Source organism: Excalfactoria chinensis, chromosome 1 (assembly GCF_039878825.1).
Source record: "Excalfactoria chinensis isolate bCotChi1 chromosome 1, bCotChi1.hap2, whole genome shotgun sequence".
Lineage (NCBI taxonomy): Eukaryota > Metazoa > Chordata > Aves > Galliformes > Phasianidae > Excalfactoria > Excalfactoria chinensis.
The window spans coordinates 164,694,916-164,716,532 of record NC_092825.1 but is presented as its reverse complement, the minus strand read 5'-3'; the positions used below and the strand labels follow the sequence as shown (position 1 = coordinate 164,716,532).

The window sequence follows — 21,617 nt, the reverse complement described above, 5'->3', positions numbered from 1 at the left end:
TCATATAAAGCAGAGATCGTTCTGTCTGCACATCAAGATCTTGGTCCGTCATTGCAAGAAAGCTATTTGAAGACTGAAGGCACTCCAACGCAAGGTTATGTTTCAGCATTCCCAGAATCGTGTATGACAATAATAAATGACTTATCCACATCTGGTCACCTTGTGCCTTCTATCAGGCAAATTAAGCGTGATGCTAATTGTACTCATGTTTTAATTATCCGTGGTCCCTGATCCCAAGGGGGCAAGGAGAGTTTGTCATGCCTTTTAGATGAATGCAGAGGATTTCTAGCCCCAGCTGTAGGACCCATCTGATGCACGCCTGAAGGAACAAACAGCACTATAGCAACAGGCTAAGTTTACAGCTGATTTTTTTTTAAGTATTGACTCTCATGCTGAAGTCCTTGTGGTTTCTGAAGGGACTCCTCAGCTCTGCAGTCTGGTCCCAACCCTCCTGCCTTACAGCCAGCTCCAGGCTGGGCTCAGCGAGGACAGAATGCTCTTGATCCTGTGCCTCTCACTGGGGTGAGGGAGCTGCAGGTTCAGAGTCTGTGAGGGTATTTACTTGTGTGTGGATTGGTATGTCACATTCCTGCACTTTACGGTGCACTGACAAGAATGTCTATATGCGGCACAGAGGGAACAGAGACAGTGGACTGGAGAGAGGAGGAAAGGAAGAAACTAGGAGGGGAAGGCTAGAAGAACTCATTTTTGCATAGGTGTTTTCCAGCTCAGTGTTTAAGCAGGGAAGAAATGTACAGTAAACTTCAAAATAGAAACAAGGAAGTCAAACAGACACAGCTAGCTGTGGTTCAGCCACAGGGGATGGAGTGCTCTGCATGGAACCTGCAGGACTTGGTGCTGCATGTCCAAACTACATCCAGCACCCATGGTCACATGCACAGCTCACCCAGCAGCCACACGCTGATGTGCAGAATGCCAACATTACCCAGCTTCAGACGTTCCCGTGCAATCTCCCACTTGCTGGCATCGTAAGGCAGACGTTCACATTGCTCATCTAAGGGCACTTCGTCCGGATCCATGATGATCGACAGGTAATGATTTGTCTTTGTCTCCGAAAAATAAGGCTACAAAACAAGAATATTCCAAAATGAGAAACAGGAGAACAGCACACGTTGGCAGCTCCCTCTTTGGATCAAGGCTTCCCGGTTAATTCTGTCTGTGGGATGGCATTTCACAGACCAACTGAGGGTTCAGTTATGCTACCTTTGGTTTATTTCAATATCTCAAGCCTTTTTGATGTAAAAAAACCTCCTTCCTCTCTCTTTCCCCTTTGTGATACATCAGCTTCCTCAGTGAAAACAGCATGGGTCTGTATTAACATATGGTGTTACGACACAGGCCCTCTGCATAATCAGAATTATTCTCTTCATATGACTAAATGTTGCTGTTAAAAATAACTTTCCTTCACGATTGTGCAAAGTGGCCATATGCAACAGATGGAGTTCAACTGCCTGTGTTTATTGTTTCCATACGCCCAGCAAAGATAGGTCATATGTGGTTACAAGTTGTGCAAGAATGGCCGCCAGGGGACTGATGTTGTACATTTCTGAATCTGTTTACAAATGTTTAGAATTTTTTCGTGTTTTTGGTGTCATTTCTTACAAGTTCAGTGAAATACTGGGATTTGGAGGTACTCATCATTACCTGTGTTCAAAAACACTATTGGAAGTGAATTTTCCAGGAGTTCAATTTCTACTGAACAAACAGATCACACACTTTACAAGACAAATGTTAAGGGAAAGTTGAGCCTAATCTCAACGTTTTCTTCAGTTCATTGATTTCCACTTTTAAATATATTTTCCTTTAAAGAGCACTGAGGTTGGCACTCCAACCCACTGGACTTTTCTTGACACAGGAAGCACTGATATCTCTAGAGAAGAAGTCTGTTTGCTCTAATTTCCTGCCTATAGGTTGGAATTTATGGAAAATCTGTTGACTGAGACCACTGACGCTGCTTTCCCTAAACACATGGAAATGGCACAGAGATACACACTCAAACACACATATATATCTACACATTTTTATTGCTCTTCTCATTGCCCTCTGTGGTTTTCAACTTTCCTCCTCTACAGCTTGGAAGTACATTCCTAATACTTTCACTTCCAGGCATTTGTTAGATACTGCTGGCTTGGTGTGCTTTAGTTGCAAATGTAACTAGATTAAAATGACAGTAGCTAACAGCTCCTGTTCCAGTTGCCTTTCATCATCTCAAAGCTAGTCCCAAGGGGGATTACAGTGGTGTTTGGACAAAAGTCAGGTGGCACAAAGCCTGGCTACCAACCCTCCACTGTCCCTGGGTGGGACATGGATAAGTGGGATAGAGATGGAAAAAGAAGCACGTGACGTGTTCCAAAAAAACAGCATTTGTTGGTAGGGACATGTGCGCCTGACTGCTCCTACTAATCTCTTTAAAAGAGCTTTTGGGCAGACCCAACCCAAAGAGCAATAGGAGAGTGGGAAGGTGCAGAGAGCTTCATAGAATCACTGAACATCACAGGTTGGAAGAGATCTTAGAGATCATTCTGTTCCAACAAACTTCCAGGTTGCTTCATTCAGACACAAAGAATACCAAAGCTTTGGCGCAACTGGAGCTTTGAAACTGCATTTGGAATGGTGAAGAAGTGTTAAGTATATCATTTGTAACAGACAGGCTTTCAGAAAATTCTCAAGGAGCACAGAAGATTTTTTTTTTCCACTGTGAACACATCATTTGTATATGAAACTTGATTTTAAGCTAATTCCAGACATAAATCATTGAAAGAGTTTCTAATAGGAACACAGAGAAGACCATAAACATTGACTAATGCTTGTTGGAAAAGCTTGTCTGGAAAGAAGCCTTCACTTGTCATCTAGTTTAAATCCCTTGCTCTGTAGCAAGAACAATTATTTTATTCTCTGTTAATAATCTAACAAGCAAAAAAACCCACCAAAACAAGAACAAAAAATTCCACATCTCCTCACTACTTTTAAAACTTACATTTTTCCAAGGGCTGACCCCATAGCTTTGAAGTCCTGCTACTAATTATTTTATGATTACTGGTGAATAGACAGAACCAGTCCCACTTTTGTAGTTTCTCTACGTCTCCAAAGTTCCTCCACAGGAGTAGAAGGAAGGCGGAAGCATGGCTGCTGCCATACAGACTGGGTCCCGTGTTCTCAACTGTCAATAAGAGTTCTTGGTGGGACACCTAAATCATGGGCAAGTTGAGATAACATGGTTTTACATTCCATGGGGAGCTCGCACTGGAGCACACTCAGTGGCAGTGCTGAGGATGCCCACTGTCCACCCAGCTGAGCAATGGAGGGCAGACAGAGATTAGTGTGTAGGAGTGTGGGAAAGGGTCTTCTATCCCACACTGGCCCACTACCTCTGCACACATCTGCACCCACATATTGAGTTTTCTGCACCACAAAGGATTGGGTTCTCTGCATTAAGCCATCAGTGCACGGTGTGTACAATTGCACCAGGCAATGGGGACAGGGGCTGCCAACAGAAAGGAGCACTAAGCCACCGCTCGAACAAGGAGGAAGGGCAGACAGCATCACCACGCTGATACAGGAGCATCTGTGCCAGAGACTGAGCTGCCAAAACGACTTCAGTGAAGCATCACTTTGCAAGTGATGTAATTGCACCAGACACTATGCACTAACCAGACCCCACCAGGCTCTTTGAAGATCTGTCATCCTTACAAGCTCCAGACTTCAAAGGCACTGAGATGCCAAACTTTCTCAGCCTAAAGGCAATGGGGATGCCTTTGGCAGGAGTCAGGCTCCCCGATGGTGCCAAGCTCTGGCTTTGCAGCTCACACTCAGCCCTGTGAGTCATGGTTTCCCCACTGACTGCACAGGGAACGATGGAGAGCAGTGAGCAAATCCCATTTTTTGTGTTCCTAGCAATACTGGTAGCCTAACATGAAGGAGAGGCAGGCAGAGCTTGGAGAACCCATCACCACTCTTACCCTCTTCAGTTTGCGGATGAAGAGGGTCAGCAGGAGCCAGAAAAGTGTTGCAGCCACACAGGTACAGGTCAGGGTTATCAGCTCCAGGTTTGATCTCTCCACTGTACCTGGGAAAATAAAGCAGAAAGCATTTTAGAAAAAGACCTGCAAAGCCATGGACATTATGTGTTCCTCCGCCATTAAAATAAAGTACCAGGAATGGCCAGTCACATTCAATGGGGCATTCATCTCTTTTTGGACTGGAGAAAAAAAAAAATGGTCTCCTCAGCAAAGCCATTGTGCCAAACACAGCCAAAAGTCACTAGATCCAGTTTTGGGTAGAAGTCAGTCCTTCCTTGGGGAGCAGTAGGTGAAGTGGACAGGTGCATACCTCACCACCCACATGGTCATTTCCTTTTACTGAGCCCTGCAGCCCAGTCCTGGCCCAAAGCCCTGCTGGGGTGCCTAGGGGGTCATGCTGAGCCCATGACCTTCACATGGTTTGGAGGCATCAGGTCTGGCAGGAAGTCGTAGAGTTATAGAATCATCAATGTTGGAAAAGATCTCTAAGATCATCTAGTCCAACTGCCAGCCCATCCCCACAATTCCCACTGTGTCCCTCAGTATCACATTTAAACATTTCTTGATTGCTTTCAGGGATGATGACTCCACCACCTCCCTGGGCAGTCTGTGCCAATGCCTCACCACTCTTTGAGAAGATATTTTTCCTAATATCCAAACTGATGATGGCACAGGCAGCTGGAGCCCCATGGAGTGTTGTGGGCAAAAGGGTGGGGGCAGGGTTTCCTTGTACCCAGGGCTCAACCAGGAGTACCCAAGGTAACCCTGAGCGAACATGGGACCTGTGCTGCCCAGCAATGCTGGCAGAGCCCTGCTGGGAGTGAGGAAGGCTCTTCAATTCCCAGAACAAATCGAACACGGGAAGGGGAAATAAAAATGACAGCAGGAAAGGGAACAGCAGGAGAATACGAACATTAGGAATCTGAAGAGTATTAGAGTTGGCTGACAGATTTTAAAAAAATATATGTAACTAAATAAAATTCACTTCAGACTGCTACTCAGGGACTCATAAAACTGTTTCAGAGCAATCTGTTGCCACGCTTCCCCCAGTGTATTTTCCTTCTGATTGGTAGCAAATGCAAAAAGAACTCGTGCTGTGCCTCTCATTCTAATATACCCTGTGGTATATAGGAAGGGCAGTAACTCTGCACAGGATCTCACAGCAGTGCTGCCACCTGTACCTGCAAACCCAGCTGCACCGTCACTGCTGCACCCTATGTGCCCTATTCCTACACTGACAGGAACTACCCTGCTTAATTCACACGATCCTGTAATCACAGCTCTGTAGCACTGGGCAGGGTGCTGGGGGATGCCAAAGGATTCCTATCCTTGGAGGTTTTCACCATTTGGCCAAAGCCATCTCTGACTAGAGGCAGTGTTGGTGATGACTGTGGTTTGAAATGGAGTCTGGTTCCCTTCCAGCCCACTCTGGCGATCCTCTGATGTTGCAGGCAGTGGTGTCCTTTTCCTATCTGGTCACCATATAACCCAGGCTGAAGCCTGCTCAGTGACCAGTGAGTCTCAGATACACTTCATAGAAAGAGTCTTGATGACTTCAGAGTTAGCGTGGCCCAAAACATACAATTTTTTAGGGTACCAATCTAGAAAGGTGGATAGCTACAGCAGCTGACAGCTACATGAAAAGCAAACACCCTTTCCACACTGTCAGAACTGCTCAGTAAATTCTTCACAAATGTGATGTTTCCCATTCTCATCAGCAGAGATGACACAAAGTTGTGGAACATCACCTCTAATGCAGAGCATTTTGCTGTCCTGTTTTGATTGTTATAGCTCTGGGTTTCAGTGAGTGTGATGCTTCTTCTTTTGTTGTCCTTCTGCCACCAGCTGTCACCAGCTTCCTTCAGGGGTGGTGTGCTGGAGTCCCCAGAAAGAGAAAGGATATGGCCTTAAAGGCAACAGGGACCAATGCAGTAGAGCTGTCCCAGACAGCTTGTGTCCCCGTTGTGTCTAGCAGACTGTGCCACCAGGTTGGAGTGACATCCCCTTTTCCATCTACTGGCAGCTCTGGCAGCTGTTTGCTGTCCTTGTTCTGTCTTTTCAGATTCAATGTCTCTTCAGTTCCCCAGCCAAGAGCAAATGGACAGCTTGCTCTGACATGTCCACAAACATGGCCCCACTCCCCTCAGACAGCCCTATAAGCACAGCTTCCAAACCAAACAACGACTGAGATTATTTAAAGACAGCCCTTGGATTCCACCATCCATTCATCCATCTCTGGTACAAAAATAACGCATTGTTTTATCTGTGAGAATAAGAATGTTTTTTCAGGGGAAATAAAAAGAGCAGACTGTTTCCTTCCTGACTCATTTGCAAACTCCTCTCCCAACTGCTAAACACAGACACCAACACCAGGCATTGCTCTGCTGCTTTGATCTGCAACATCGCGACCCGAGAGCCAGTGGGACAGAGGGAAGCGCTGACACTGGAGGCAGTGGCACGGTGTGCACCCTGGGAAAGGCAAGGAAGGGGCAAGGCCTAGAGGGGTACCCCCATTAAAGCCTCAATCCCATTGCTGCAGGCTTAGGAGTGGGCTGGGAGGCGGTCCTTCTTCATGAGGAGGTCAGGGACTCCTATTTGGATAAGACTGATGCATTTGTAATGAGTGAAAACACCTCCAGTGACATCCTGTCATGGGATCAGAAAAGAGAATGTGGGAATGCATTTTTCCTGATTATAGTAGATAAGAAAAACTCTCTATGTCTGTCTCATTCAAGTCTCAAAGCTATATATTTTAATATGCTAGACTTCATCTCTTGCTTAAGCTAAGAGCTCCCATAGGAGTCATGCAAGCACACTACTAGTGATCCCTACAGGGCAAGTAACTAGAGAAGAGACCTTCCTGGCTGCGGTCTTCCCTCTACTCTGGTTCATGTAAAAGGAGATATGACTTCCTAGAAGCCTTCTGACAGAATGAGTGTGGTGGTAATAAATAGCCGAGATACAGTGGTACAGTAATCAATACCACAATGTATTACATTGTCCAAAACTATCAACTAGCAAGAGACACCAGACAGCAACCGCTGAGGGACAACTCATTATGTTAGTGATTATAATGGCTATTAAATTCTTGGCATCGTTTGGAAGGAGATGGGTGGTTTTATCTCCTTGATTACATCTGTTAGGCCAGTCCACATGTGTATATTCCTATCCTGACCTTTTAAAGTAACTTTATTGTATTATCAATGATGCCCATTAACTGAGACTGCTAAAACATTCACAGCAGAAAATCCATACTGATTTACTAGCCGTAATTGTCTTTCGCTGTAGGGTACTATTGAAATACTCAGTGGTATTCAGATATGTTTAGCAATTTTATGAGACGAGCCACAAAGACATAATCCCTGCCTAAGAGACTGGATGGTAGCCAAAGTGTTTTCTACAAGGAGATACTAAATGAATTTAGGTCTATTTACTTAACACATGCAATCAATAAGACAGGTTATGTCAATTTCATACATGACAGTGACATAAATGGAGAACGCTAGCCTATTTCCACTGCCTCATAATAGATGAACCAAAAGGATATTCAATAAAACTGAACAGTCACTGAATTAACCTTATTTGAATGCAATGCACGGTTGCTTGATGGAAATCACTGCCACAGGCCTGGGCCAGTCCAGGTAGAAGGCAGAACACCACAGGGTGTTTAAATGAAGAGCAAAGTAACTCAGGTAATGGCTTCAGAAATAATGAGATCATACCTACTTCTCACAGTAAGTACCTTTGAATGCAGCCTTGTCTAGTGCTATCCTGACATCTATCTAGTTCAGTTGCACTGAAAATAAACAAATGAAAATATCCCATGCCTCTAATTTCTGTGGAATTAAACCAAAACGGGAAAATGAGGGGTAGGAGGGTGTTCCTTATTTTGGTTTTTGTTTGTTTTGATGATGCTAAATTTACATTTGTCTTCTACCCTGACCCGATCTTTGATGGGTTGAAGCAATTCTTCTTTTTAAGTCAGTGTAAACACACTCTGAGTTAGCATTTCCTGTTGGGCTTCCTTTCCAACCTGGTACGTTTCCCTTGCAAGGACTTCCTTCAGATTGCTGCTTTCAGAGCTTGCTTCATGCTGCCCAAGCCATTCCCCATCCCTCCCAGCCACAGCAAGAGCATCCCCTTGGCTGGCCAGCCCTTCCCATGTCAAGCTGTGCTTTACCTTGTACAGTGACGTACGCTGTGCTCTCCACAGACCCCTTCAAGTTGGTGGCTATGCACTGGTAAAGTCCTTCATCCTCCTCTTTTACTCTTTCAATAAACAGCATTCGGCTTCCAGGCCCTAAAATTATTCCTGTGAAACGAAACATTTTGCAATGAGTTGGAGCCAGGATATAAACATAAACAGGCACTCATGTAATAATATCTGCTTCAAGTTCTCCTCAAAAGAAATCCGAGCCCCAGACTGCACAGCGCGGTGTTATCCACAAGAAAGCCAAATATACTTGGAAGTTTGGGGAATGTTTTGGAAATCTGTTTGCAGAGCACTTGTGTGAGTGAAAAGCTCAGCCCAAGGGAGTGATTCTGGGAGCAGCTGGTATCACGTGTGCTGATTGGCACCGTGGCTCAACTCCCACCCAAACAAGCTCCTCAGCATGACAGTTCTGGGAACTGGGTGGTCTCCTTATTTCCTTCTGCACTCATAGGAGCAGGACTGTCATGCTTCCCTGACCAGCTCCGCATGTCCTCATTGGCCTTACATTCACCCCAAATCCTTCTCACTCATGTGACACTGGGTCCCTTCTCAGAAGGAGCTCAGCTAGTGCAAGGAAAGGTCCCATGAGGTGCACCCTACAACATAGGAGTTACATGAAGTTTTCAACACCTCTCTTATTCCAGCTTGCTCAACCCAGAGTCCAGCCTTGACAATATTCCAGTGAATGAGGAAGAGGCAGACAGCAGATTTGGCATCAGGCCTGCATTACAGACATGATACAGCCAGGAAATATGCAGTCAAGTACACACTTGTGCATTTGGCTCCATTAGGACCAAAGTCCCATTGAAATGCATTCCCACCAGCGATTCCAGGTGGCTAATTAAAGTGCTCTGACTGGCCCTGTAGAGATGTCTTCCTGGTTCTTAACCTTATGTGTTGCATTACACTCAACACATAACATCCACTCCAGAAGATAATGTGAAAAATTCACGTCACAACCACGTGGTCACTAATTTTAGTGACTGTGTCGAAAGTCTGTGCATACTTATAGCTCACTTTGACAAATACTCGGAGTCCTTCCCACCGCCTTTGCTTGTGACATAGTAATTTCCAGTAGTGTAGGCCAGAACCTCAAACACAAACTTTCTAAAAAGTTATTTAAGACTCCACAGGTTTCAAGTTTCCACAAACCAAATCTCCTTGAACATATTTTTTTTTTTCTTTTTTTTGCTGAGCCTGTAACATGATCTCATTGTGAAATCCTGATTTGAATGTGCACAGATTCCCATGAGAAAGATTTTGTCTTTTCACCCGTCTCCATCTGAAACTTCCAAGGAACACTTCTACAACCGAGGTGTCGTGACATAGCACAAACTGATGTTTGAAGCCACGTTTGGACACAGCAGTAAACATCTCCCAGGTGCCACCTGGGAAGCTGTTGTTTTCTGCTTCATGAAACCTGGATTCCCCTGGCTCAGGCAGACACGTTCCATTTTTGGGAACCCATTAGATGGGATTAGTCTGATAGCAGGGCTGTGAATCAAGAAGAGACTTTGGATTCCTGACAACATTCCCTCTGGTAATTGCACAGACATCACTTCAGCTTAGTGTTCTCCTGTCTAGCTGTACTCTGACACCTGACACAGCCAAGACAACCGATCTTTAGGCTCCCTCTATAGTAAGTGGAGGGAAGTAGGATTCTCTGGAGATGACTCTTCAAAGATGCAAACTGAGGTATCTACATTTGTATTTTTTCCACTGACTCCATAGGGACATTTGCACTTGTTGACATTTTGGAGTGAGAAAGTATAACCTAACAGACCCATAATGCTCAGGCAATGCTGCTTATGTCTGGGTACCAAAGCCAATGACTCTGCACATGGTTACAGGACACAACAAAAAGGCTGTACAAGGTCAGAGCTCTCACCTGATTCTTGCTGTATTTCCTCGTGATTTTTAAACCAGGTTATCTGGGGCTCAGGGATGCCATGAACCTGGCACTCCAGCATGGCGGAGTTACTGGTGTTCACCGTCTGATCCACAAGCTGCCGCAGCAGAGCTGGTGCCTCTTGTGCTACGAGACAAAACAACACTTCCATTTTACATTCCTGTAACTGTGGGGCTTTATTATCCTCCCTACCAGCACTTGAGTGATGTAAGGACCTCTAAGGCAGTTCAATCATGTCCGCAGATTTTATTGACCATCCTGGTTTGTTTAAGAGCACTCGGTCTGGTCCCATTGCTTATTGGGAATAGGCTGTCATGACCGATGAACACCCAATGACATCGTTTAACAGACATCCCCAGATTCATTATTAACCACATTGGTTTATCAAAACCAATACATCTGTATGAAAGCTGAGAATTTTGCAGACAGCAGAAAGAAACCATGAGACCAGGACCGTCAACAATTAGCAGGACACCCTTGTGCCAGAGCATCTCTGATGGCACTAAGCAGTACACCATGATACCCATGAATGTGACTTCTATGTTTTACTTACTTTAAAGAAAACATTTATGAATCATATTCAGTAAATCTGCACAGTTTAAAACCAGAAGTGACGATAACACGATAACAAAGACATTGTGTTCTGCATTCCAATAGCATCACAGATTTTTCCACCTTTGTGTTTCAGCTGAGCACAGCACAGGTGAATACGTCTATATCCTCTGGGAGCCCACGGATGCTTTGGCCTCAGAGACCAAAGCAAAGCTGCTCTTTTTTTGCTTTTATCTACCAAAATTCGGGTGAATGCAATGCAATAAAATACATCTGTGACATTTAGTGACAATGTATGTATGAAGTGCATCTCGCGCTGAATGGTCTCCCAGCTGAATGGAAGGGCGTTTCCAAAACACTTTATGGACGTCACAGTAAAATCATCTCCAAGAGAAGCAAAATGACAAATCCTTCCCGTCCTCATTTCAGCATTTTAGCACTCATTCCCCTGTTTTGAACAGAGCTGGAGAGTGTTCTGACAAAGGCATCTGCAGCATTTATATGCTTTATAGAGGAATAGTATAGAGGAATGATTCCTTCTGATACTTGGGTTTCTTAAAAGCAGTGATGGAGAGGGGAGATCCTGAGCCATCTCTCGATGCAGAGGCACAGCAGATTCCCTTGAATTTCCACAGACTTGCAAGAACTGAATTATTTACAGTCTTTCCTTTTGAGGACACTTCTGGGATTAGTAGATACTGACATGGTAAGACGTTGTGAAATATGAAATAGACTAAAATAAAATAAAAAAAAAAAACACTCTTTGCAGATATTTTCATTTGGAGTGCAGTAGATATCAATACACCCAGTATAATTCTGTCTAAATTTCTGTCATTCTGTGTTAGGAAGATTATATTTTGTCCTTCATGAAAAATTGACTGTCTATCAGATGGTTTCATCTTCACAATTGTTACCAGCTATGAATGAAAGCTCTCCAGAAAAGTAAAGCACCTACGTACCACCGGCTTACACAGTGTGGCTTACACAGCATGAGCCCTGTAACACTAAAAGCTTTTTCATGCTTTTACTGCAGTCTACCTTTGCTATGCTCTTATCTCTTGAAATTAATCCCAGCATAGTGAACCTGCAACGGCCAGTTTGTGGCTTCTCTGAGCTGCAAGTCTGTATTTCCCAAGGGCAATGTTATTATTTCTTGACAGCATAATAGACAGTCTGTTCTCACTCCATGACCAGCAATGCCTATGAGAGCATCTGTGCAGCACATTCTTCACTGAATACCTACATAAATAATATGGTCAACAACATTTGCCCTATAGCCAAGGAGGCAGTCCTCTTCTCACTGTCACCTCCTGTGATTTTTGCACATTTTTCACTTTTTCACAACAATCTGTATATGAGAAGGCATCTTTTGACACACATCCACATCCACAGACTGAGAAGTGCTCCACATTTTCCATTAATCAATGATAAATGATGGACACGCCAACCCAGACATTCGAAGTGAAGGCAGATAAGATGACGGAACAAAGGCAAATCACACATTCTATGGGTTATTTGTAATTATTTTAATTTGTTTATAGCCATACACTAAAGTTGGGTTTCCACATCAAGAAAAACTGTCTTGCTTAAAACTTAATTCCAGTCACCATTCACGTATTTCCAATAATTTCTCTTCTGCAATCAGCTGATTTTTTAAGGACGTGGTCAACCTGAGGATCAGGTTTGCCAACCACCTGCCTTCTCTTTGCTCACTTTTGCAGCACAGCCAAGCAGAGAGAGTTCCAAATGGGTGCTGTGCTGCCCTGCTCCGCTCGCCCCGAAGCCAAGGGCCAGACTCTGCTCTCAGTTGCCCCAAGGAACTTCATTGTAGGCAGAGTGTGGTCCAGGGAGGTGACAGGAGGTCACAGAGGGGAGAAGGGGACACTGGTGTCACAGTATGCGGCCGACCCGGAGCAGAACGGAGGAATACATTAAGATTTGTTCATTTGGGGATATATTTTCCATTCTGTACATCTTTGCCCTCTGTTATAGTCATGTTGTTTTTCACTTATTTTTATTAACCAGTACAAAAATATAAATACAAGCTTTAATTTTAACACTTAGGAAAAAAAAAAAAAAAAAAAAAAAGGAAATATAATTCACACCTTTCTCCCTAAGTAATATATTACACAACAAAAGATAAACTCCCCAAACCACTGAGGTTCTCCCATCATCTGAGGACATCAAAAGCAACAGTCTAGCCGCCAAGAACTGATTTCCAGTGAGGTTTCCCCATGCCTCCCAGCATGGGCAGGTCCACAGTGACCTCCCAACACCCTCACACAGTGGGGCTTTCCAAGGCTGGCAGGACGTACACTCAGCAGTGATGCACATCATTGCATCTAGCAGCCGTTTCACAGAGGAATAGACTAATGGGCACGTCTTTTTTTGACCCACGCTTACATTGTCTGGCAACTGGCTGCTACAAAGCATCACACTCTGGCTCCCAAGGCCATGGAAAATTCAGAATGTCCTGTCATCACCGCCCACCTTGCCATCAAATGTCTTCCCACAATATAGCCTTGTAAAAAAGGGGGATTCGGTATTGTAATTCTTCTGAAGACTTGCAAATGCTCCAGAGTGCATTTACCCTATTTTTTAAGCCATCACCAATGATTTCACTTGCTTTTTAGGCATATTTAAGGGGGAAAAAAAAAGAGAGACCCAGGTCCCTTTGCAAGAAGGTATTGTTTCTGGAAGCCATCACATAATAATGAACAAAAGAGCTACTGTATACAAGCAGGCTATAGGTGACATTTCAAGATATAAATGATTATTCTTTTCTTTACTCTGACAACTTCCAGGTTATCAATTGTTTTCTAAGCATTTTAGGCTCCATGAAGCTGGCATTATGGGGAAATGCTATTGTTTACCCTTTCACACTTGACAAAAGCAATTCCCACGTGAAAGACAAGTTTAGCCGTGGGACACAGTCTCGATACCTAAAGGAGGAAATTGTCTGGTGAGTTCCCAAGCACAAGAAACTGTCATGTTGTCAACCTCTATTTTAGAAGCACAACCACTTTGTTCCTTTGCTGTAGCTATTTTGGTCACTACGGCCTGTTTTGTTATGGCTTATGTAAATGCTATATAAATGATCAATCATAAATGTAACCAAAAATAATAAAAGCTATGTATTGTAAAAAAAATAAATTTATCAGATCTATTAAAAATAGTAACTTCTCCCTTATACAGAATTTATAATACATAGAAACATCTCATAGCAAAATCATGACGAAGGAAAAGAAAAAAATAAAGGGAAATGCTCACAAGGAAGTTTAAGGTTGCCCTTAATTCTCCTTCAGCAGTTTGTCTGTCTGGTTCTTAATCCCCATAATAAATCCAATTGACATCAGATACCAAAAGCAATGAATATTTTTAATGGCTTCAGTTTGGGACCTGTACTTAAAAAAATGTATTAATCCTCTCACTGCGCTGGCTGCAATCTTGTGGGATATTTCTTTTAATAAAATAATCATAACATTACAAATTCCTGTATCTTCAGGCCAGAAACAACACTCACACTTTTATCGATAGCTGTTTACATTAGTGAAGAACTGACTTTAAAAATCGACCAACACAGCAACTGGAAATCTACCTGGATTTATTTGGAGAAACACAGTTCACGTCTGTCAGTTTTTAAATCATCATTATTATAAATGATATGATAGAGCTGTGCATAATATCAACATTTTTATTTCTTCCCTGCATACTTCCTTTAGAAGATACTTTTTAAGATTAATGTACTTTAGTGTAGAAAATAATTTCAAATAAATAAGCATTAGAACTTGCTCAGCAGGTAATAAGTCCATCAAGATCAGATTAAAATAAAAAATATATAGTCCAGTCAATGGCAAACTGAGTTGTGCTCATTCTGCGCATTAACGTTAACTTATTAAATGTCCGTTGTTGACTGAAAACAGCAGTTTTTAAAGTTAATCAGTTTATTCAGCTTTGACTTTTGACGAGGCCGATACCAAAGTGGAAGAAAAGATCGATCCAAAGTTTTCCTGATCACTCAGCAGGAGTCAGCAAGAGAAAAAAAGAACAATATGCAAAAAGTAGCTCAGGGGATCTTCCAAACCCCAGCTTCCACGTGCTTTGTCAAAGCAGAAAATACCCGTCTGAACTCAACTGGAAGCTCACGCAAAGATTTTGTTTGCTACTCCTCCTATGTCCAACCCATGGGGGAATGTGCACCACCTCAGTGCCTGAAGGGTGTCAACAGCAATAAGAAATCAAGATGATATGAGACACCTGATACTGTTTAATGAGTCCTTTAATGTTTTACATTGCTTTGTGTTGTACAATCATTCCTTGTGCTCTTATATTTGAGGATCCGAGAGTAAACAGCCTTTTTGTTGCAGTGCTCACCTCTGATTGAAACGTCTTTCTTTTGAAGCACTTCTTTCCCCGTGAATATGTTCCTTGCTCGGCAGGTATAGGTGCCTGAGTGTGCCAGGGAAACGTTCTTGATGGTCAGAGTGAGGGTGATGGAGTACTCCTTGTTGAGGGCCTTTCTTGCTTTCGTTTGATTAGTGACTGTCCTCGGTAAAATCCAAGAAATGTCTTTGTACATGAATTTGTTGGCTGAACAGGACAATACCAGATTCTCTCCTTCAATGGGAACTTTTTCCAAACTAATGTGGAATCCATTTGGTACATCTGTCAAAAATCAAGAACACTTTTTAGTTTATGTGAAGTGAATGAGCCAAAATTAACATGGCGCATATCATCCCCTTTATCAGAAAGTCTTTGAACTAATGAATGTCGTTGTCTTCCTGCTGAAGTCTCTCAGCTTTCCTTTCTCATGCTAGGCTCCAGCTATTTGATAATTTGTCTTAGAGCTACAAGACACATGGGTTGGACATCATCTGGTGTAAACCGAAGCCGATCTTGGAAGTATTGAGTTTGTATAAATGTTATGACAAGGCAAGACAGACCGGGGCAAGGTACCAAAAGCAGAATTATTTAAAGACAGCATGCTGGGACTATGAAAAAAAAGATAAATTCTGGTCTCAGCTGCAGCTTGTGAACTGTGTAAGAGAAGTTGAATCTCTAGAGGGTGAGAGAAAAATACTGCAGCTCATCATACTTATGTTGTTTTCTCATTATTCATGAGTAGTTAGATAATTTATGTCTATTTCTTAGATATCTGGAATATGTGATTACATGACTGAGTTTCCCTCAGAACAGAGATATTTATTTCCATGCACATAAAACACTTTGGCCACATGACAGAAAAGCAGAATCAGTGCTCTCTGGCCTGGTGGCAGTATTGAGGCAAAGATCACTCTATTCAGACTTCTCAGCATTAAATGTAGGTGAATAACATCTCTACATGAGAGAAACCAAGGATCACTGCAACAAGCATTTCCCAAGCACAGGCAGTTCAATTCATCCTATAGTTGAAAGAAATATCCTTGGTGAAGCCATGTGGGCATCTGCTTGTAAGATTTACATCACTTGGAGAAAGGACCTGTGGTCCTGGTGGCCACCTCCAGGCCCTTTCCACTGGGCTTCACCCCTACAGCAAGGTAGAGGCGTGCTGCAGGCATAAGTGAAAGTAGAGGCAGGTTCCTGAGAGAAAACATTTCCAAGTTTTTCTCCTAGAATGCAATCTCTCCCTGTTTATTTGTAGCCAATATTCTGATAAAGTCATTTCCTTCTCCTTTCAGTGAAATAAGCTTTGGCCATTTTCAATTGTTTTCTCATTGCTAATTGCTACAGCACTTGGCTGTGAAATCACCTCGAAATTGTAAGAATGGTTTCATCTTTTATAAGGGAGAATTATGCTTTCTTTTCTTGTCTCTTAGAGTATGAACAGCTCAACACAGGCTTCCATTCAGCTCCATGCACGCAAGTGTCACTTCAGACCTAATGTCACAGCAACAGCGTGAAGAGTAGGTCCCCAGTGAATAACATCTCACATACTCTTTCACTGACTGGCCAATCCACCAGAAAGCTTCTCCTGACTCTCTAAATCCCCTCAGTACAAACTGAGCTACCTTGTCTCTCCCAGGATCAACAGACATGATTTGCTCACCACTGGTATTCACAGAGGCCTGCTGTCAGTAGCTCCCTTAACTGTGTTTGTGTCCCTTTTCTGTACTGAGTGTTAAACATAGGAAAAAAATGAACTCTTGTTATACGGAAGTATACGTTGACTGAAAGTAGTAAAATAAACCTTTCACCACAGAACAAAAAATGTATTTAATGTAAGCCATTAAAATGAAGCGTCTGTTGAGTATAGTTGTTTTGTGTATGGGCAAAGGCTTACAGCCCATGGAGTGATGCAGGCACCTCCAGAGGGCAATGCAGCCCCATCATCTTTGGATGAGTCAAATTCCAGAGGTCCTGCTCTGTCATGGGATAGACACCCAACCTTAACACTTCAGTTAGATGAAGTGAATTGTCTGCTTGATTTTGTTAAAAGCCATTGAGTTCAGGAGCACTTAGATCCAGTCAAAATGTAAATTTGGTTGTGCACAAGTGTTCTAATCTACAAAATTGCTGTACCTTACATCATATCTGAAATTGTTCTAACATGTTTTGGGAAAGGAAGGTTATTGGTTTGGAATGCTGCTAATTTTGGACTTTTGCATATGCCAGTGATCAGGAAAGAGCTAAGAAGTGTCAAGCGAATCTCTAAAGATGAAATTACGGATCCCCTGGGTCTGAGGCAAACGAACTACTTTCAACATAAAAGGATAGCGTGCCAGCATAACAATATAGTTGCTACTACTTCCACATTGTCGGGTCTGGAACACTTCCTAGATGTGTCTTCTGTGAAGAAAGACTATTTTCTGAATAAACCTAAGGACAGAAGTAAATGCACAGGATTCCAAGAGAATCATTTGTTTAAAGGCATCAAGCCCCCTAATATATGACACCTCTCACCAATTGTTACAGACTCAGGCTAGCTAAATAACGTGGCAGGGAATAATGTAAAAGGGTTTTATTTACTTTAGTGATTTGAAGCTTCCTGTGGAAATAGCTCCCAGGTTTCCTGATGGAAGATTTTGTTTATCTTTGCCAAGCACCATCGGGAATCTCAAAATAAAATGCGCTTAGTGACATTGGGAAACCAGGGAGATAAGGCTGAGCTGTTCCTGTTTTACCCTGTATAATTGCAAACACACCCATGAGCCTGCTGTGTGCCAGCAAAACAGCCCAAAATGTAGGGAAAGGGGCAGGCTGGAGGGAAAGGGGCTACCACAGCTGAATTTGGTATAAAGGTGTTTTTGCAGATTGTTTCAGCATCAACAAGCAGGAGAGCTTAGAAATCACCTTTCCATATCACTTGCATATAAGACTCACAGGTTGGGATTAGAAACAGGTTAGTTTACCAGCACCCCAAAAATGCCCTTCATCTGAAAAAAGCAAAAGGAAAGGGAAGCTACCAAGAGCCCATGGACTTCATGTCCTGTACCCTCAGGCACAAAGCAGAAAAATATACCACCCTCGTATCTCCCAGAAAGTCACATGCAAGCCCAGAAATAATGAGATGTACAATAATTTTATAATAAGGTCTTGTCATTACTGAGTCCCCTCTGTTACACTTTCTTGCACTAAACTTCTCACATTTACCTTTCCATGAAGGGGCTGACAGTGCAGAACTAGGGCTGCTGGGATGGTCTCTGCCTTCCCACTGCCTTCCCAACAGTCTTGACCTGTTGGGAAGAGATTCCTTACACCACCACAGCTGCTCCACTGGAGTATGTGCTTTTCCTCTACCTGAAGACAAGGCCTGAGTGTGATTGCCCCCCAGTAGTGGGATTCTTCCTGTGTCTCTCTACTCTCTGGGATCCTTTCTGGCTTGTTCCTCAGCAGCTCCTCCTCCTATAAGGAACTACCTTCTCTGTTAAGACACTTTCCCTTCTTTCACTCAGTTTTGTGTGGTTCAGGCTGGCTTCGTATGGTGCCAGCAGTTCCAACAACATAAGATAAACTAACCCCAGGTTGTCACCCACAACCCAAAATGTTGGTTTTGAACTCATCAGAAGTAAATACTCTGTGGTGTCTTCCCATTTCTTTCACACCCATCACTATTTGGGATCATGATTTTAATTCTCTCCCTATGTATTTCAGTGAATCCTGGAGAAATTACGCATTTGTTTCCTTGAAGTGAAACACAAGCATTTTGGTCTCAGCCTGACAGAAGAGAATTATGATTACACCACACAATCAACTGATGTGCTATGTGCACAGAAGAATGAGTCTAACTTCATTCTCGTAAGAACAACACAGCAGCATTGTTTAAATAAGCTGCCTTCAATCAGCACAACTGAGCGTCAGCAGATGAGCAGGACTTTCCATGTCTCACAGTTTATGTTGCTTAGCTCCAGGAACTCAAAGGAAAAATGCTTTTCAGCATCACCACCCTATACAAAAAGATTGCCACCAGTCAAGCTGTTAAGAGTTTCCAAGCCATAATAAAGCACTCCTCTTCTGAACACCAGCCAATGCCAGAGCCTTCAAAGGAAAGCTGTAATATTCTGCATGTTCTCATGCAAGCTCTGATATCGAGGAGGAGGATTTCCTTCAGTCCCTGGTCAAGATCTGAGAATGTGAGATCTAGGAAGGGAAACTAACCCTCTCATGTCACAGTGCTAAAATATCTGAAACAGTCAGCATAACTTTGAAAGACAGATTTGCATATTACAAATAAAAATGCAGCTTTGTTTGATTCCAGGGTCTTCCATGTGACATTCTGAAGACTGATAATCAAGAGCTAGAGAAGCTCATATTCATTATCTTGCACATTCAGTGAGCAACAATCTCTGTGACTCTCAGCCACTGCTCAAAATTCTATGCAGCCCTCACATGAGGGTGAAAATACAGCTCAAACAGCACATTAAGTTAGGAACAATTATGGGTCGATATGTACTACTACAGCCAAAACACTTCAGAAACAAAGTTTTTGGTTCACAAAATGAGTGTGGGGGTGTTGTCACATTTCTGAATGGATTACATTACTTTAATGACCTATCTTGAGAACTGTCATTAGATTAAGTGCTTTTGTGAACTACTACTGTTTTGTAAACAAAACCAAAATAGAATATATTTCACTAAGAAACAAATCCTTCTTGATGGCATCTGCAAACATTATGCTGCTAAATCATGCAGTAGTTATTCTCCTAAATTCGTGAGGTTTTTTCCCAGTGATTCCTGAGGTCAAATAATTTCAGTTTGTTTCTAAACCTGCCTATGCTTATGTAGTGATGGGAGGAAAAAAAGGAAACATGCTAACATGATGAATCTTAGTGTCATGACCAAAGCTACATCCAAGGCCATGTCTCAGAAGACTTACTGCCAGGTGAAAGTGCAGTGCCATTGCAGGCCTGGAGTGACTGCAGAGGCTAGGTGATTTTAAAAGAGGAATTACAGGTTGCTGTATTTAGGAGGAATTTGTGTCATGCAGGGATACTTGTTGAAGGCACGAGCCATTTACCAAGTTTGGTGCCTTTCTTACAGATTCAAGCCAGCTGCTGTCACAAATCCTTTCCAGGGACACCAATAAGCATGGGGTAAGTTTACAAATGCACACATTACAACACCACCCAAACTTAGGTATGTGAAAAATCCATCACAAATATAATCATAGGAGTAGAGTAGATCATACCTGTTACAAGAAAGCTGACGTTTCTTTCGGCTTTTCCTACTTTGTTGGATGCCACGCAGCTGTAGATTCCAGAAGATCTGGCTTCAGCTACAACAAGAGTGCTAGCAGTCTGCAAAAAAATAGATGATATTCAGCTTTCATTGGATCAGGAGCTTGGTTAAAGCTTCCCTTTTCATTTTCTGAAGGTGACAACCCTATTTCAGTCTTTCCATTCATTACGTGACAGACACCACTGAAGTTATTTAACTAAGTTATCATCATATAAAGTTTAGAAAGAATAATAGGAAACAAGCTCCATGAGAGACAATTATATTATCAGAGCTGTCATAGCCAAAAATCTTTGAATGTCTTTCAGATTGATTTGTCTCTTGCTGCTAATGTGACAATAAGCCTCAAAAGACAAAGAGTGACACAAGATGATTTGCCCAAGGAGGTGACCACACTGTAGGGCAGCCAGACTGCAAAGGGAATGGATGGGGAGTGCTTCAGGCACTTCAGTAACACTGGGAAAAAAGTTTATCACTCAGTGCATTTCATTTCTCTTTTGTTTTCTCTTGTAAGTGTTAGATGAGAAATGACATGGGAAAAGAGAAGTTCACTCATTCTCTTTTGGACCTTCTCCTATTCTTGGACTTAGTATTTCTAACATTAAGTAATAATACATTGCAATCCTTTTCACTGTATCCTAGCACCATCTTAAGAGGTTCAGCATACTACATATTTTCGCGAAGTGATATATATATAATTTGGAAGATGAGATCTTGTCAGGCCAGGGGATGATAACCGAAGTGCCTTTAGAAAAAACCATTGTAGTAATTAGAGTTATACCTTCAGGGTGATGGAAAGCCATGCTCTAATGTCTTGGGCACTAAGTGAGAGAAGAAATTCAAGCACAGACAACCAAAGTGTCAGTCTGATTTGGAGCTGAGACACGGGGCATGCATAGGGGGCTCAGCAGAAGGACATGCTTTCAGATACAACAGCAGCTTAAGTTTCTGTCTGCTTCCACTTCAGTTCTTCCATAAAACATACTCTGGCTAAAGTTATGAGAAGAACTGGGATTGTGATAAAAATTTGTGTGGCCGTGGAACCCTGTTGTTTGGAATTATTTGTCTTTTCTAAAAGTATTCAAAATAATTTTTGTGCAATTAATACATTCTTTTAAGTCTGTCTGACTGGGGGGGGGGGGGCTCTGAGACAAGCACAAGATGAGTCAGTGGTAAAGGATCAGTTATCTACATTTTTACATCAGGTCTGGCTGAGCATTTGCCTGCTTCT

General features: G+C 42.6%; 1 protein-coding gene across 1 annotated transcript in view; it reads right to left on the bottom strand.

The window, feature by feature from the left end:
* Nucleotides 1–21,617, bottom strand: part of FLT1 (fms related receptor tyrosine kinase 1) — a 98,565-nt gene that overhangs the window by 18,625 nt on the left and 58,323 nt on the right. The window contains exons 12-17 of the mRNA XM_072326406.1: nt 20,340–20,448; nt 15,089–15,379; nt 10,142–10,288; nt 8,221–8,352; nt 3,981–4,087; nt 947–1,085 (exon numbers count right to left, since the gene is read on the bottom strand). Of these exons, the coding sequence (XP_072182507.1) occupies nt 947–1,085; nt 3,981–4,087; nt 8,221–8,352; nt 10,142–10,288; nt 15,089–15,379; nt 20,340–20,448 (925 nt within the window). The remainder of the gene's footprint in view (nt 1–946; nt 1,086–3,980; nt 4,088–8,220; nt 8,353–10,141; nt 10,289–15,088; nt 15,380–20,339; nt 20,449–21,617) is intronic.